The sequence below is a fragment of the Thamnophis elegans genome, chromosome 5 (assembly GCF_009769535.1).
Source record: "Thamnophis elegans isolate rThaEle1 chromosome 5, rThaEle1.pri, whole genome shotgun sequence".
In the NCBI taxonomy this organism is placed as follows: domain Eukaryota; kingdom Metazoa; phylum Chordata; class Lepidosauria; order Squamata; family Colubridae; genus Thamnophis; species Thamnophis elegans.
This window is the reverse complement of record NC_045545.1, coordinates 70,709,389-70,725,730: the sequence shown is the minus strand read 5'-3', so window position 1 is coordinate 70,725,730 and position 16,342 is coordinate 70,709,389. Positions and strand designations below refer to the sequence as shown.

The window sequence follows — 16,342 nt, the reverse complement described above, 5'->3', positions numbered from 1 at the left end:
TCTGCTTCCCCATCTGTGTGCTGTTTGCTTATCACCTTTGGTGCTAAACTTTCCCCTTCCTGGTGAAACTCTTAGTGCTTGTTTTTGTAATCTCAGAAGACAGGATGGGATGAGGCTGCCTCTGCACCAGCACATCCTGGGAAACATGAGGATGTGCCTCAATTGTCACTGGCAGCTGCAGCAGCCAACTTAGATACCTATTAGTATAGTTCTGAGGGAATGGGTGAATGCTTGAGGGAGGTAGCTTGTCTACATAACTGCAGCTACTTTTGAAAAGAGCAGCGAGCAACCCCAACTTCACTGCCTCACACACAGCAACAGAATAAGTATGTTTACTGACTTTCTGCCTGCTGTGCATAAAGGCTGCTCTGATGAAGGAGCAGTATGAGGTTGGAGAAGATGGTTGAGGAAGGCGGCAAATGCAAAGGACAACAAAAAGAATCCTGCAGAGAAAGCACCTGCTGGATTACACTTATCAGGCCTGTATAAAAAGACCCCCGACTTTTCTACACTGCCTGGCCTTGGCATAACTCATTGTCCAAGCAGAGAAAAGAGATGAGTTGCTCAGACTGGAAACTCTTTTTACTCAGTGGGAAAGAACAGAAGCAGAGACTCAGTCAATAAGGAATTGCTTGTATGCTCACAGCTGAGGTTGGAAGGCTTATTGGGACTGATGATGCAAGAGCAGGAGAACAATGCTCAAACTGCCACTTCCAGAAGAGTTCCTTGGCGAGACATTTTACTTGGAATGTTACTTTGAATTCTTGAATGCTGAGGCTCTAAAGTGTTTCCTCTTGTTTTCAGTCTCTGCCCCTGGACGCTCAAGGGACTATGGAGAAGAAATTTCAGTAGGTTATCTACAGTTTTAAAGAGTCCAGGTTTGCTTTCATTAGTCAGCTCCCTATCTACAAGGATCTGGAAGAAAAAGATCATTAGCACAAATTGATTGACTTCCTAATGAGCCTACTCACATAGACCACATTGGCTTCATATTATACGTACAGTTGTACATTAGAAATGCCATGGTACTGTGCATACTTTATCCAAATAGTCTGGGTTGAATCTTGTTCTGCAACTGAATGACATAGACTATTTAAACCGTCCCCTGGGTTCTCACATTGAGGAGTGACAGGTTTTCTGTACATGTTTTTTTAAAAGATGTTATTCTTATATAGAAAAATATACTTTAAATTTCCTGTTACTTGCCAAAATGGTCATTTTTCTTACTCTTGTGAAGAAAAGATCAGTAAGAAATAAAAAGGTGATGCGGGAAGCAACTTATTTCAGCTGGGGGGGAAGATTGCTTTTTGCAGTTATCATTTTTTATTTGTAAAAACTTCATGCTAAGAATCTCTCTTTGATTAATTGTTTTTTATACCTGAGGTGGTATTCTACCGTTTGGACCAGTTCATGCTGAACTGGTCTGACTTCAAGCTGAAAGCAACCAATTCTCTGTTTCTGTGAAAGTAGATCCACTCATCTGCCTCTGCCTTATACAAACCTTTATTTCTGCCTCTGAAGCCCAGTTAAGTCAGGGGCGGCAGATTGAATTTCCACTCCTCATCTGTTTTCCTTGCTCCTTTCCTTGTTTTCAATGTGGAGGTTCAATTTTCTCATAAGTGCGCACACGCAAGCAGCTAACTGGTAGTAAAACCAGTAGGATCTCACCCCTGTTTTATACACATGCATTTGTGCTTTCTTCAGTATATGGGAATTATGGGGTTGGAAAAGCTATCCATCTCTGCATGAGAAAACTCTATTAGTTTAACTGAAGCATATGGATTTAATATTACTTAGTTACATTTGAACGGATACTCAGAATGAAACTGAAAATCTTGAACCTTATTTCAAACAAATCAGGATTTGAAATTCCTAAAGCTTGGGTGCATGGATAAACCAGTTTTATTGATTAAAGGATGATTTATTGCAGATGACAGATTTTAACATATACTACATTGGTTGAAGGCCATCTAACAATTGGATAGCAAACTTTAAAAAGATGTTAAACAACTTGGTTAATCCACTGCTATTTTCTCTTCTGTCTGATGTGACTCTAAAGTTTAAGGTTATCTCTATAGTATATATGGCAAGCAAATCTGAAATAGTCACCATTTCTGGTTAGCACAGAATGCAAAACAATTATTAATCCAATTTTACATTCTGATTACTAACTCAAATCTGGTAATTTGTTACTACAATAGTATTGCACTTTGTTTAATTTAGGCATAACACATTTTGCAAAACTAGTGTTACAGAATATAAACTAGTGTTTTTGACATACTCTCTGTAATAAAACAATTGTGGTTTATTCAGCAAACCATGGTATAACAAACCACAGATTAATGCAAGTCCAAAACTAATTAGAATGAAACTTTAAGGTCCTTGATGTATATCTTAAAATAAAGAATAATCTCCATATTTCTTAAAATGGTCTCACCAGTACAAACTGCTTCACCTCCACGTGAGAAATAATTTTAAACGTTTTGGCTGTTGAATCATTTTTTGTTAAAAAAAATAACACATTTAAAATAAATGTGACAATATAGATTTTATTAAAATAGAAGGCATCAATAGATAGAAACAGTGCAGCATTGCTCAAAGGATCTACTCCTTATTTATGAACAAATTAGCAGAATAGTTTTTGTTTTGTTTCCTGAAGGTAGGTCAGCATACTACATCTACCTACTACTTGGTTAGGTGCCAACATTATGTTGGCTTTTATAATGGTTGCTGAATTTGAAATGCTTGGGGTAAAAGTTGGGTTATGTTTTCATTTCTGATACACCAAACAAGCTGTACCAAAACTGACTTGAACTTCCTTTATTGTATGGGTGGAACTGAGGTTACTAACCTAGGCCATTTTTTTCTGTCTTGCTAAATAGTGTACGAATACTTTGATTAACTAGTGCCATGATATCTATGGTTTTAACAGTTTACTGCACACTTTGCATCAGTGATATATGGAATGCAAATGTAAATGATAAAGATATGAATTAAAGGATGAAATGAAGGATATGAAAGTAGGTTATGTGAAATGTGGACAAAGGGAAGGATACAATAGATTAGAATGAAGGAGATCTAATCTTGTGGAATGAAATGTAGTTGAATATTTCAATGGAAATAAAAGTGTTGGTTTAATTATGAATGAAAAAGATAAAATGCATGTCAGAAAATATGAACAGGTAGCATCATAGGTTGTTGTGGATGGACATTAATCTATAGGTTAGTGATAGTGCTGATTTTCAATTATTAATATGATCTGCGGAAACAATCTGCTAAGTGGCATTTAGGGATCACTGAAAAAGAGACCCTTTTAAAAAAAAAAGGATCATTAGGTCATTTGAAGCTCTAGGCATTAATGGAAATAATAAATACTGAGCATTTGAATATAATGTTTATTTATTTTGAAAAGCTGTATTTATTAAGAAAAGCTGTATTTCTTTTAAAAAAGGAACTGGGGTGAATGAAGAAGCATGATGTTTCTTTAGTGAAGGATGCAAAAGTGGCAAAAGATTATGAGAGTAGAACAGGCTGCTTTTTGGTAATATGAAGGGATGGGGGGGGAGAGAAACAGCAACAAACAACATAAAATTGATGTCCACCAATTAATGCATTTTTTTCCCTAATGCAGAAGTTCATTTCATAAACAGCTTTGTATATAGGAAGTTCTGTAGATGTTGGGTTTTTTCTACATGTGAGATGTAGCTCAATAATGTTTAGGTTACTCTTAATGTGTTATGGTGATACCTTTCTCTTAGTTCCCTCAGGGAAGGGTCATGTAGATCAAAACATGAAATTATTGGGTTGAATTTTGCACAACAGTTGCATGTAACCAATTCAATCAGTTTTTATTTTTTTAAAAAAGATGTTATATTTAAGACATGGCCACTAGTGCTTTACGTATAAGAAATGCATTGTTTTAACCTTATAAGCCTCCCAGTATGTATTATGTGGGATGAGTGGCTATATCAATCATATAAATAAATGTATGAATTTATAAACCAAAGTAGCTAATTTATAAAACAATCACAAACATAAATACTACATTTAGTAACCTCCACTGACACCCAATCTAATGGGAACAAATTAAATATCAAATACAGCAAATATCTTTCTCATGGTTTGCAAAAACTCATCAAAATGAGTACCAGCCAAACTCTGGGGGTTGGGGAAGCTATTCATAAGAACAGGAAGTATAGTGAAGAAAATTTCCTTTGTCCTCCCGAGCTTCTAAGATGGAGGTACCTTAATTATCCTTTTGCACAATGAAAATATAATAAAATTCTGAAGTAGAAGTTACTTAAGATCCAAAGCATAAAAAGCTGGAAAACCAGCATTTTGAATTGTTCTCAGAAATCTATCAGCAGCCAATGCAATGCTTGCTAATTTGTTGTTATAAGGCCACATTAGCTCTTAAACATCAGCAAATGGACTCTAACATTCTATATCAAATGCAGTTTCTTGGCAATCTTCAAAGCAGCCCTGTGCAAAGTACTTTGCAATGTTATAGCTTTGAAGTGTTAAGGGTATCAGTTGTTATTATCAAAGACACTTGTTCCAGATAAGATATATGAAGCTGGCCAGTTTCTCTGTCCAGTGTTCACATCCAAATCCACCAGATGCTTTCATTTTTCATCAGCTAAAGCATTACATATTTTTCCTCCACAGATCCAGTCCATGGTCCTCAGAATGTAGAGGTTGTAGACATCCGGTCACGTCAGTTGACTTTGCAGTGGGAGCCTTTTGGTTATGTTGTGACTCGTTGCCACAGCTATAACTTGACGGTTCATTACCAGTATATATTCAACCAGCAGAAATATGAAGCAGAGGAACTAATTCAAACATCGTCACATTACACGTTGCGAGGATTACGACCCTTCATGACCATCCGATTGAGGTTGGCACTTTCAAATCCAGAGGGCAAGATGGAGAGTGAGGAATTGGTGGTGCAAACAGAAGAGGACGGTAAGAAATAAAGTTCTTACTATTTAAATTGTTTGGGGGAGGAAAGGAAATTTAAAAAACCGCTTAAAGTAAGATTTTACTGGTAGATAAAAAATTCAACCAATATCTTTCACAGTTCATTCCAACAGTAGATTATAATTTAATATTGGGAAAATAAACCTCTGAAAATTGTTATAGGGTAAAATTGTAGCTAATACTAAACACAATGAAGCTTCCCATTTTGCTTCTGGGAGGATTTGTTCTGATTACATCTTAACAAAATCAATAACTATATGTGTTGGGAGATTCTGGTTGTCTTCTCTAAATATGTGTCAAAATTTTTCAGGTGAGTTTGGTTAAAGGGTGCTTAAGAATTAATTTATGTTCAAGGGCCTGTCAAAGTTGGTGATTACTGAATTTTAAAAAAAGATATTTCAGATTAATAGATAATGTGCTAAACAGGCATCTGAATGGCAGTAGTTAATCCTTACTGCTATTTACTGGTTATTTATTTAATAGGTCATTCTTCCAGGATGGTAAGGGTTCAAGAGAAGGAAAAAAATTAAAGATCTATATGTTGATTAAATATATTTATTTATATTTCATATTTCTAAACTGCCCATCTCTCTCAGAGAGGAGCTATCTCTTTATTGAAGTGAGTAAATGTTCTGTCCCGTGATTCTAATGAATATGCTGACATAGGCTTGGCTGTCTGCATTGACTAATGACGGAGATAAAGCTATGCCTTGGCTAGGAGCCTACAACGCTATCTTCAAGAAAACAAGATTAGACTTACAGAATGCTTTCTCAATGGCTAGTAAAGTGGACTGTTGCTTCCTGCAAAGATTCCTTCCCATCGCTCCACCTATAAACTCTTTGGGACAGGTCACAACAGTAGCCACCTGTCCCTATTTCCTTCTATGATGTCTTCTCCACAATTGTTCCCTTCTCTTCTCAGCTCTATGCACATGCATATCAGGGACAACCTCCCTCTGTTCTACCTCACTGCTCCCTGACTCAAATGCCACCTGGTGGCCAACAGGCCTCTCTAGTCCCTGCTCTGACTCCAAACACCCTCCAGAATCTTCTTCATCCTCCAGAGCAGTCCCATAATGTTCATCGCTGTCAGAATCCACCAACAGCTCAGCCAGCAGCTGCTGGGCCACAACAGTAAACTAGTTCAAGGGACCCCGACCCTGGGCTGTGTATATTAGCAGTGGGCACATGTGTGATTGTGCAAAATTCCATTTGTGCAAGTGGCAGACATGCGTGCCTGCAGTATCAGAGGTGGGTTCCTACAAGTTCAGACTGGTTCAGCCAAGTAGGTAGTAACTCAGCCTGCCACGCCCCCGAACTGGTTCTTTCTTGTTATTTTTCTTCTGCACAAGGGCAGAAGCCTTTTTTTACTATTGTGCATGCACCCATAGCATGCATCAAGCGTGTGCACCCAAAGTGCATCCCTGAGCGAACCGGCATTAGCAGAAGCCAGAAGTCACCCCTGTTCTGCATATGCAAATGGAGCTGTGCGTGCAAGTGCGTTTGTCCATTGTTTCTGAGAAACCATTCCCTCTCTGCCCTGCCACCGCCACCGCCACCGCTCCACAAAACTGTAAAGGTTGGGGATCACTGACCTACTTAATAGAATGCAAACAAAATCAAGTACTTCAGTTTTATTTTAACATGTCACTATCGAACATCCTTGCTTAATGACCACTTATTCAGTAACCATTCAAACTTGTAATGGTGCTAAATGAATAGTAGTTACAATGAATCCTCACACTTATTTCAATTTCAGTGTCCCTGTGGTTACATGATTGTCATTTACAATCTTCTTTTCTACTTGTCTACAAGTAGTCAATGCGCAATCTAGCAGAAGTTTACAAATTAATGGTCAGGTGATACAGTCACGTGATATTGTACTTTATGATTGTGTCACTTAGCATTGGAAATTCGGGTCTCAATTACTATTATTAAGGGAGGACAATTCACTTGTATTATTGTGGCAGAGAAATTTGTACTTGGTTTGAGAAAAAATGCATAATATTTTGTCAGAAATTGGAGTGAACATTATGATGTTAGCTTAGAGAGAGAGAAAAAAGAAATATTATGATTTACAAAGTTTTCATTTTATTTTTAGTTCCTGGAACTGTTCCCCTTGAATCTATTCAGGGAGGACCCTTTGAGGAGAAGATCTATGTTCAGTGGAAGCCACCAAATGAAACCAATGGAATAATTACCCTCTATGAGGTAAGATAGGATGGATGTCTCAAGCTGTACTTCTTCTATCCCTTCTATCCAGTAGTGGGATTCAATTTTTTTTACTATCAGTTCTGTGGGCGTGGTTTGGTGATCTGGTGTGGCTTGGTGGGCATGGCTTGGTGGGCATTGCTTGGTGGCCGTGGCAGGGGAAGGATACTGTAAAATCTCCATTCCCACTTCACTCCAGGGGAAGGTTACTGCAAAATCCCCATTTCCTCCTGATAAACTGGGACTCAGGAGGTAGAGATTAGATGGGGCGAGGCCTGTCAGAGGTGGTATTTATTAGTTTCTGAACTACTAAAAATTTCCACTACCGGTTCTCCAGAACTGGTCAGAACCTGCTGAATACAACCTCTGCTTCTATCCCTATGATCAATTTTATAGTTACTTTTTGAGTGTTAATTATTATAGCATGTTGTCACTGGGCTAAAAGGATTGGAGTGTTTGAGTGAACAGTTCTGCATTGGTTTCACCTGTGAGGAATATTGTAGTGTAAGGATTTGTAATACTGGTGTCTTACAACTCGTTAACTCTAATACCCTGATGCTTGTACCAAATAAAATGCATGCTCTTTACCTTTGCTTGTAATTGATGGCATAGTAGTAGATATATAAATAAATCCTAGTTATGAAATGAGAGTGATTTATAGTGATATGTCAATGCAAACATACTACAGAAGAGCTGAGATAAAACTGATGTCACAAATCTTAAGAGCAAATATATTCTCATCCTGTTATGTCTTCACCAATTTGAGATTGAAGTGCAATTACTGCATACATGATGAAGTCCACTGCAAATCTGCATATAGTCTTCACTTTGCCTGAATTCAGATGTGATTCAGTCCCATTGATCAGATATAGCCGGGGTTGTTGGTTTTTTTTTTTTTTTTTTTCACTGTAGTAGGAATTCTGGTGAGTGGAGGATAGACATTACATATCCTGTGTATGTTGGGATGCATTCTTTCAGGAAATTTATAGTCCCAAGTTCTTAAAATGCTATGATTTAGCATTATGAGAATAAAATAGTATTTATTTGGATTTATGTCATCTCTCTTTGTCTTTCTCTGTGGAATGTAGCCATGTAGAAATCAAAAATTTCCATATTAGTTTTATTGCCACAATTAATTGCAATTATTGATTTTAATCAGGAAGCCAAAATGAAGACTAGAATCTCTTGCTTGTTACGCCTGGTTTAATTCCTATATTCTGGCAAGAAGAGATGAAATGTGAATAGTAAAATTCCATCTTATTTCCTACCTGCAGTTTTCTTTAAAGGTTCAGTTGATACACCAAGTGAAAGACATTTGAAAATGGAATATGATCTTGTGTATTGTGTTGATTTTTAGTCTCTCATATGGCTACAGTAGTTCTATTGAAATGCATCTGCTATAAAAGCAGATGGCAGAAGGTTGGGGGTTTGCAGCAAGGTTAATGTGCTGAGCCTTTCACATCTGGAAACATGATTTTCCAAAGTGGTTTGGGTCAAAGGAAGAAACCGAGTTGAATGCTTTCAGCTGAATCTCGGTGGATCTTTGTGCATGTCACTGAAAAGCTTCCACTGTTTGTTGCAACTAGCAATCTGTGCAGCAGACATTCTCCATTGTGTTTTTTATACTTTAGACCAGAGTATTTTGGATTACAAAATGAGAAATGCAGCATATCTATTTTAAAGTTAAATTCAGACAGCATCATTGCCACTAGGATAACAGTTCTTAAATAGCAAGTTACATCTCTACAAAAGATGTTCAATTAAAAGAAAAAGAAAAAAAACCCTCTATGAACTAAGTACTTTAATGTAATTAAAGTATTTACAATGTGAATTTGGATAATCTGGTGTTATAAAAATTACCAGGAGAAATTATAATACAGGTAGTCCTTGATTTATGAACACAATTTCACTCAACATTTCTGTTGTTAAATGAGACATTTGTTAAGTAAATTTTGCCCCACTTTACAATCTTTCTTGCCACAGTTGTTAAATCACTGCAGTTGTTAAGTTAGTGACACAGTTTTTAGGTGAATCTGGCTTCTCCATTAACTTTGCTTGTCAGAAGATCACAAAAAGGTGATCACATGACCCCAAGACACTGCAACTGTCGTAAATATGAGTCAGTTACCAAGAGTCTGAATTTTGATCAGGTGACCATGGGGATGTTGCAACGATCAAAAATGTGAAAAATGGTCATAAGTCATTTTTTTCAGTGCTGTTATAACTTTGAACAGACACTAAATAAGTTGAAGTTTATGTGTACAGGCTTTTCTACTTTTTGAAAAAAATACTTCTGTATTCTTGCCAAGAAAACTAATGAACATGTTTATAAAGTTGAGCTAGGGAAAAAAAACGAGACTTGACTTTTTTCTTTAGATATTTACGTATGGCAGCAAAATAAACTTGGCTGTCTATAACAGCATTTACAAAATGGATGAGAACCCCATGGGGAATGCCAAGGAGCACTTCTAGAGCTTGCAGTACTGCTGGAGGTGTTAGGTAGTGATGAAAGACATCTCCTTTTCTGTCGGCAAAATAATTTATGTTGGATGTAATCTATTGGGTGGCAAGCAGGGAAAGCTTAGATAAAGTGCTATGTTTTGCAGAGAATTCTGGGAGTCAAACTGAAACAGAAATATTTCTAAAAAGATACTAGCTCTTGTCTACTTAGGGGAGCCCTGATAGCAGTTTTCCAATACTGTCACAGGGAAGTGAGGAACAATTTATTCTCCATAGCACTTGAGGGCAGGATAAGAAGCAATGGGTAGAAACGTGTCAGAGAAGATCCAACTTGGAAATAAGGAGGAATTGCTTGATGCTGAGAATGATTAATCAGTGGAACAGCTTGCCTCTCAGAGTTGTACGTGCTCCATTGCTGGGGGTTTTCAAGAAAAGATTGGACAACCATTTGTCTGGGATGATATAAGGACTCCTGCCTTGGGCAGGAGATTGGACAAGAAGACCTCTAGGGTCCTTCCAGCCCTATGATTCTAAGTGGAAACACTTCTGATGAAATATTGATCCTCATTGCACATCTTTGTAATAGGAGACAACACAGTGTCTGATACTGCAAAATCCAAGAAAGAATCTACAACTGTACACTTTAATTGTTTCTTGTGCATTAGACTCTAAAAAAGCAAGATTCCCAGCATATGAAGAAAGCCCTGCTATACATTTATAAATGTTCTTTTCCTGGTAAACTAGATTGAACTCACAATCCCAACTTCATTTCTTTGTTATATATGTTGTACTGTATGTTCTATGAGAAAGACTATGGAGAATTTAGGTTACTCACATAAGCATTTTAATATATGCAAAAATGCTAAATCCTTATCAGAGTTACTTGTGGATGCATTGTATATATGGAAACCGAAAGGAATGCCTTGGGATGTAAAAAAAAAAAAAGTCATGATGACAGCCATAATAATGCAATAGGTACCCATCCTCTTTTGTACAACAAAATCACACACAGAAAAATATATCTTCATGTTTTAGCTTCCACTAACTTTTTTTGATTAATTTTGCAAACTTCCCTGATCCAAGTTATCCATATCAGAATTGCAAGTAATAGGAACTGTATTTGGTCTTTCCATAATGGAAGCATCTTGGCTTCTCCACCTGTGAAATGCCAGATTTCCCATGTTGTTCCCTTTTAATGAAGATAACACATCCTAGAAAAACGCAACATAGAAACCTCAGTAGAAGCTAAGACAGAAAGCATACTGAGTGAAAATTAATGTTTGACTCTTTTAGACCGGTGTGTATAATTGTTTGCTTCCTATCTTAACATAACTTATTGGTATTAGTTCTTAATTGTCTACATGGCTTACCATTCCAATATCTGTTGAACAGGGACGTGCAGTCAGGGGAGGCAGGGGAGGCAGAGCCTCACCACTGTCATCATGAAAAGAAAAAAAATGTAAAAGGAAAAAGGCTAAGCTAGTTGCTGCCAGAATCACCATGGATGACTCTGCTTAGGGCTTAACTGTTTAAAAAAGCCTCTAAAAAAGTGCCCTCTACAGGAGGCAGCAGGAGAATGAGGTGCCTCATCTAGTCTGACTTTATGATCACTCGAGCAGAGCTAAGCAAGGGTTAAAAGCCGAAAAATTCCTGGCATAGATGAGGCACGTCGTGCCTCCTGTAGAGGCATTTTTTTAGAGGCTTTTTAGAGGCTCTGGCAGCAACTAGCTCAGCCTAGCCTCAGCTCATGCCTTTTTTCTTTTACATTTTTTTTTTCTTTTCATGATGGCAGCCAAGAGCAGAGTTGAAATCCTCTCTGAAACAGATGGAAAAGGTAGGTGTGGGTCAGAGGGAGGGGGAGAAATTCAAAAAGTTTGCATGCAGAGTCACGTTGCCTTTTCAAACAAACACACACACACACACACACACACACACACACACACACACACACACACAAACAGCTGGATAAAAGTATATAAGCCCAGCTTCACTGATTACACGTTTGAAAAGGCAACGTGGCTCCACCTGCAATCAAAGGCTCGGATCGGAAGGGGAATGGGGGGTATGGGAGAGGAGCTGCTTTCAAGCGATTGGAAAATATATACAATCCAACTTCTGTGTTTGTGTTTGTTTGAGAGAGAGTGAGTGAGAGAGGGATCCAATTTCTCTGTGTGCATGTGTCTGTTTGAGAGAGGGGGAAGGGAGGGAGAGGAGGAGGAAGGAGGAGGAGGGAGAAGAAAAAGAATGAAGTAAAACTTTTTGCAAAGGAGACAAACAAATGCTGTCACTTTAAATTGGAACTGAGCATGCCTGGCTGTGGAATTCTGGGAGTTGAAGTCTACAAGTCTAAAAAAAATTGAAACCCCTGTGTCAGTGCCTCACCAGCCATAAACCTCACCGTACATCACTGCTGTTGAAACTCCTCTTCTCATAAGTTCCTAGCCACATCCTCAAACCAATATTGAAAGTGTCTCCATGCTGAGGTGTGGGCCTCTCACTGATGGCCACATGGCTCAGAATTTTCTCTCCAGTGACCTATGCCTTTTCCTACTGCCCTTCAGGAGCCAGGCAAACATGTTGTTATTCTCTGAGGTCATTTAATGAATGATTTCTTTGCAATGGATTTTCAAAATCTAATATATTTCTGTTATCTTTGTTTGTACTGTTTGGTTTGCTTGAGATATTTTTAAATTGAAATTTGAGAATGTTATATGCCAGCCTATGAAAGCCTGTCTTGAAGGGCAGCATATACATTTTTTTTAAATTAAAAATAAATAATTCACATCCTCTCAAGGTTATATTCAGTCCCAGATAGAGTCTAATTATAATGTCCATTCTTACAGTCACTAGTAAATTGAACTTTCATGACCAGTAAATCCAATTTACAAAAATTGAAGTACAAGTGTTTGTCTAGCCAGCTGACCCCTCAGGGAATCATACAGCTGAATATGGTGCTTTTTATACCACTGAGGCAGAATAAAATGGATGAATTGTTCACATAATTTAATATATGTAACATAATTCATATATCCCATAATTTTTAGAAGGGACATTCGAATATCTAAAATTATATTGACTACATGCGTGTTAAAAAGATTTTTCAAAATGATGTGGATGACCTTAATATTTTTCTATGTGCTTCATGTTTGAAATTTATCTTATACAGCAGATGTGGGTTCCAAGTAATAGACAAAACCCCTCAGCATTCTCAGGGCCACTTTTAGAATGTAGACATCAATATTTATTTATATGACTGAAGGTTCTCCCCACTCCAATTTGAAACAATCAGTCAATGGGTAGGTGTTTTCCATGCAGACTGCATTAATACTTCTAAAATCAATGCATAATCTCATCAACCCATCTTTCTTTTCTTTGGTTTTTTTTTTACTACAACCCCAACTATCTCTAATCCCCACCCACACCTTCCTATCCTTCAACTTCTGTGTGGCCTTACTGAAGCTCCACAATGGCATCAGCCAGGCCAGCTTCAGGATTGACAGTAATTTTACGGCCCACAGGCCACATCTATCCCTTTGACTGCCCCTGTCCAACTGTGGTGGTGGAAGGGGGGGGATGTCAGGGAAGAGTGGTGGTGGCTGTCCACAGCAGTGCCAGTTTCTAATGTGTCCCTTGAGAAAATTAATTTCTCATTAATTGCCCATAATTAATTCATTTTAAAATTTTGCATCTCCTTCCTCCCTCCCCCTCTCTTTCTTGCAATTCATTCAATTCATAAAGAAGGGGATGACAAAGTCATGTTCATGAAGGCATTAACACACACAGATTGCTATGTATGTACGTATATATGTGTGTGTGTACGTACGTAAGTACGTACGTATGTGCGTACGTACGTATGTATGTATGTATGTAGATGGATAAGTATTAGTCAAGTGGTAGATGATGTGACAGAAAAGGATGTTGATAAGACATAGGTTACTAGTAACAAAAGAAACCAACATAAAACATTTTAAAAGTAGTTAAAGAAACAAGCTGACAAGTGACAGATATAAAATAAAGATACTCAATTTAATTATATAGTTTTATCATGGAGAGTGTAAGATTTAAAATGAAAATAACTGAACAGCTGAGATAGGAATGGATCGTCAGTCTGATCTTTAAATTATTTCCAATATTAAACACCGGATGGATTTGGATTAGTTTGTTTTTAATCATGCCAATATTACACAACAAACACAAGAACTAATTAGTAGTATATTTGAGTAGATATTTATATGTTTATATTGAGGCTGCTTTTATTGCCCAAAGCAGGATAAATTTCGTACTCATGCCTGTTCTGCATTTTGCAAACACAATCCATTTGTGTGTGAATCCTTGGCAGAAGGAAGGAGAAACTTTTTCTCTTAAACAGAGAAAGTCTGATGATGCAGAGTCTCACAGACTTTATTTAAATAACTCTAGGAAAGATGAGAAGCAGACAGGACAGCTGTGAGGATCTTTCATCATTTGTCCCTGTGGTAAAAACAGCTCATATGATAAAGAGATGGTGCAGCCTCCAACTCGCCAGTTGTGGGCTTTTTTATTATCTTCATCAAAGTTAAAAATCTCTTTATTTGTCGTAATTCCACAGATCAAGTACAGTGAAATATTCCAGGAACTAAGAGAGCCAGTTTGTTATGGTGGTTAAAATATTATCCTGGAAATGAATACATTGTTAGTTCTAGTCATGTATGGGCAGAAAGCCAGCTGGGTGACATTGGACCAGGTCCTCTGTAAGCTTTAGAAAATAGGCAATGAGAAACCACTTCCAAATCTCACTTCAGGAACTGGTCAACATTGGAGATAACATTGATTTAAAGGGACCCCCCCCCAAAAAAGTTCTAATGATGTTTTTAATTTAGCATGTAAATACCTCATCTGGAATTCTTGGGGTAATATCTGATACATATTAGCTAGAAAGAATCTCCATTTTCTAGGTGCTGAATTGCTCTTTGGGCTAGATGGTTTGTGTTTAATTTCTTTTTCATATGCGTTAGTGACTTTTCTTCTTTATGCAGAAGAATGGATTCTTAAGGGTTTATAATCATCCTACTTTCAACACAAATGTTGGAGAGTCTAAATCCGTGATGGCGAATCTATGGCACACGTGTCCCAGGTGGCACGCGGAACCATGTTTTCTGACATGCCAGCCATCAGCACATGCACCGGTCAGCTGATTTTTGGCCTTCTGGAGGAAAGCCTCTGGAGGCTGGGAGGGAAAAAAGCAGGCAAAACAGGCCAACCAGAAGTTCATTTCTGAATGACAGTCCCAATGGGCTAACCGGAAGTTCAGAAATGATTTGTTTCCAACTTCTGGAGGGCTGGGGGAGGCCATTTTTACCCTCCCCAGGCTTTAGGAAAGCATCTGAAGCAGTGGTTGGTTTCAAAAAAATTTAGAGCCTCTTTTGTAGGTGTGGCCTGCTTTGTGGGAGTGGCTTGCTAGCCATGTGACCGAGTGGAAGTGGCTTGGTAGTCATGTGACTGGATGGGCGTGGCCAACTTGTAAAATGTGGTGAAACTCACTTAACGACACTCTTGCTTAGCAACCAAAATGTTGGCTCAGAAACTCTGGCATTTGAAGCACACGAGTCTTAAAGCTGTCAAGTTACAAGAACCTTGCACCCCTAACCCTTCAGAAAAAAAAACCCTAGAGGTGTTCAAACTTGACATCTTTAAGACTTGTGGACTTCAACTCCCAGAATTCCTCCTCTCGTTCTTCATTGATGATGTCCAGATGGGCAGGGGGAGGGAGCTGGAACTGGTTCTAAACGGCACTGTAGATTTGTGGAACCTCTTCTATAGAAGAGGTTAGAACTGGCAGGAAACCATCCTTGCTCTGAAGCCTGAAGAGGGGTCATACGCACATGTGCGGTGGGTGGGTTGTGCGCGCATGCACAGATAGGAAGGGAGGATTGAATTGGTGTGGGCACATGTGCGCACATGATACTGTGTGAGCACACAATTGTGGCATGACATAAGAAAAAGGTTTGCCATCACTGGTCTAAACAATACTATTCTAAAATGTGAATGAAATATTTTTTATTTTAAAACCAGATATTTATAATCATGATACTGTTTCCTCAATTCTTTCCTCATTTTTCCTGTAAATTTGAATGAAGCATTGCATTTAAAAGAAAATGACAATTCACTTCAGGCATTCAGCAATTAATGTAATTAATTGTGCTTGAGAAAAAAATGACAGTACTATTAAGATTATATTTTAATAGCTATTTGAAATAATGTATTTTTATAATGAAAATTGAAGAGTTCACTATGTCAGGAACACATTCCCTTCGAATGGGATTACACGCCATAGGAGGTTTATTGTAGAAAGTGAAAACATAGCAAAGCAATAACCAAATTATTTCCTCCTTTTGCTAAGATGGTTGGTCAGGATGCAATGGGGCTTGGAATTGGAAGACAATGCTGTAATTTGTTACTACATTGACAGTACTTTGGCAGTTTTGTAAGGCATAAAGTTTCAATAGTCACTAGATCTATGTTTGGATGGAAAACTCAGACTGGTTAGAGACTGAGATGTGTAACGTTTGAAGAGATAATTAACGCCACTGAGTCCAGCCAGCTGTTCTGTGCAGAAATCCAACTACAAGAATCCATGTCAGATAACTCTCTGGCCACTACTTAAATAAAAACAATGAAGGGAAGTACACAGCCTTTTCATGTAGAGTGTATC

General features: G+C 37.9%; 1 protein-coding gene across 1 annotated transcript in view; it reads left to right on the top strand.

The window, feature by feature from the left end:
• Positions 1-16,342, top strand: part of PTPRT (protein tyrosine phosphatase receptor type T) — a 437,694-nt gene that overhangs the window by 258,913 nt on the left and 162,439 nt on the right. Inside the window, exons 8-9 of the mRNA XM_032218597.1 lie at positions 4,669-4,965; positions 7,082-7,191. Coding sequence (XP_032074488.1) covers positions 4,669-4,965; positions 7,082-7,191 — 407 coding nt within the window. The remainder of the gene's footprint in view (positions 1-4,668; positions 4,966-7,081; positions 7,192-16,342) is intronic.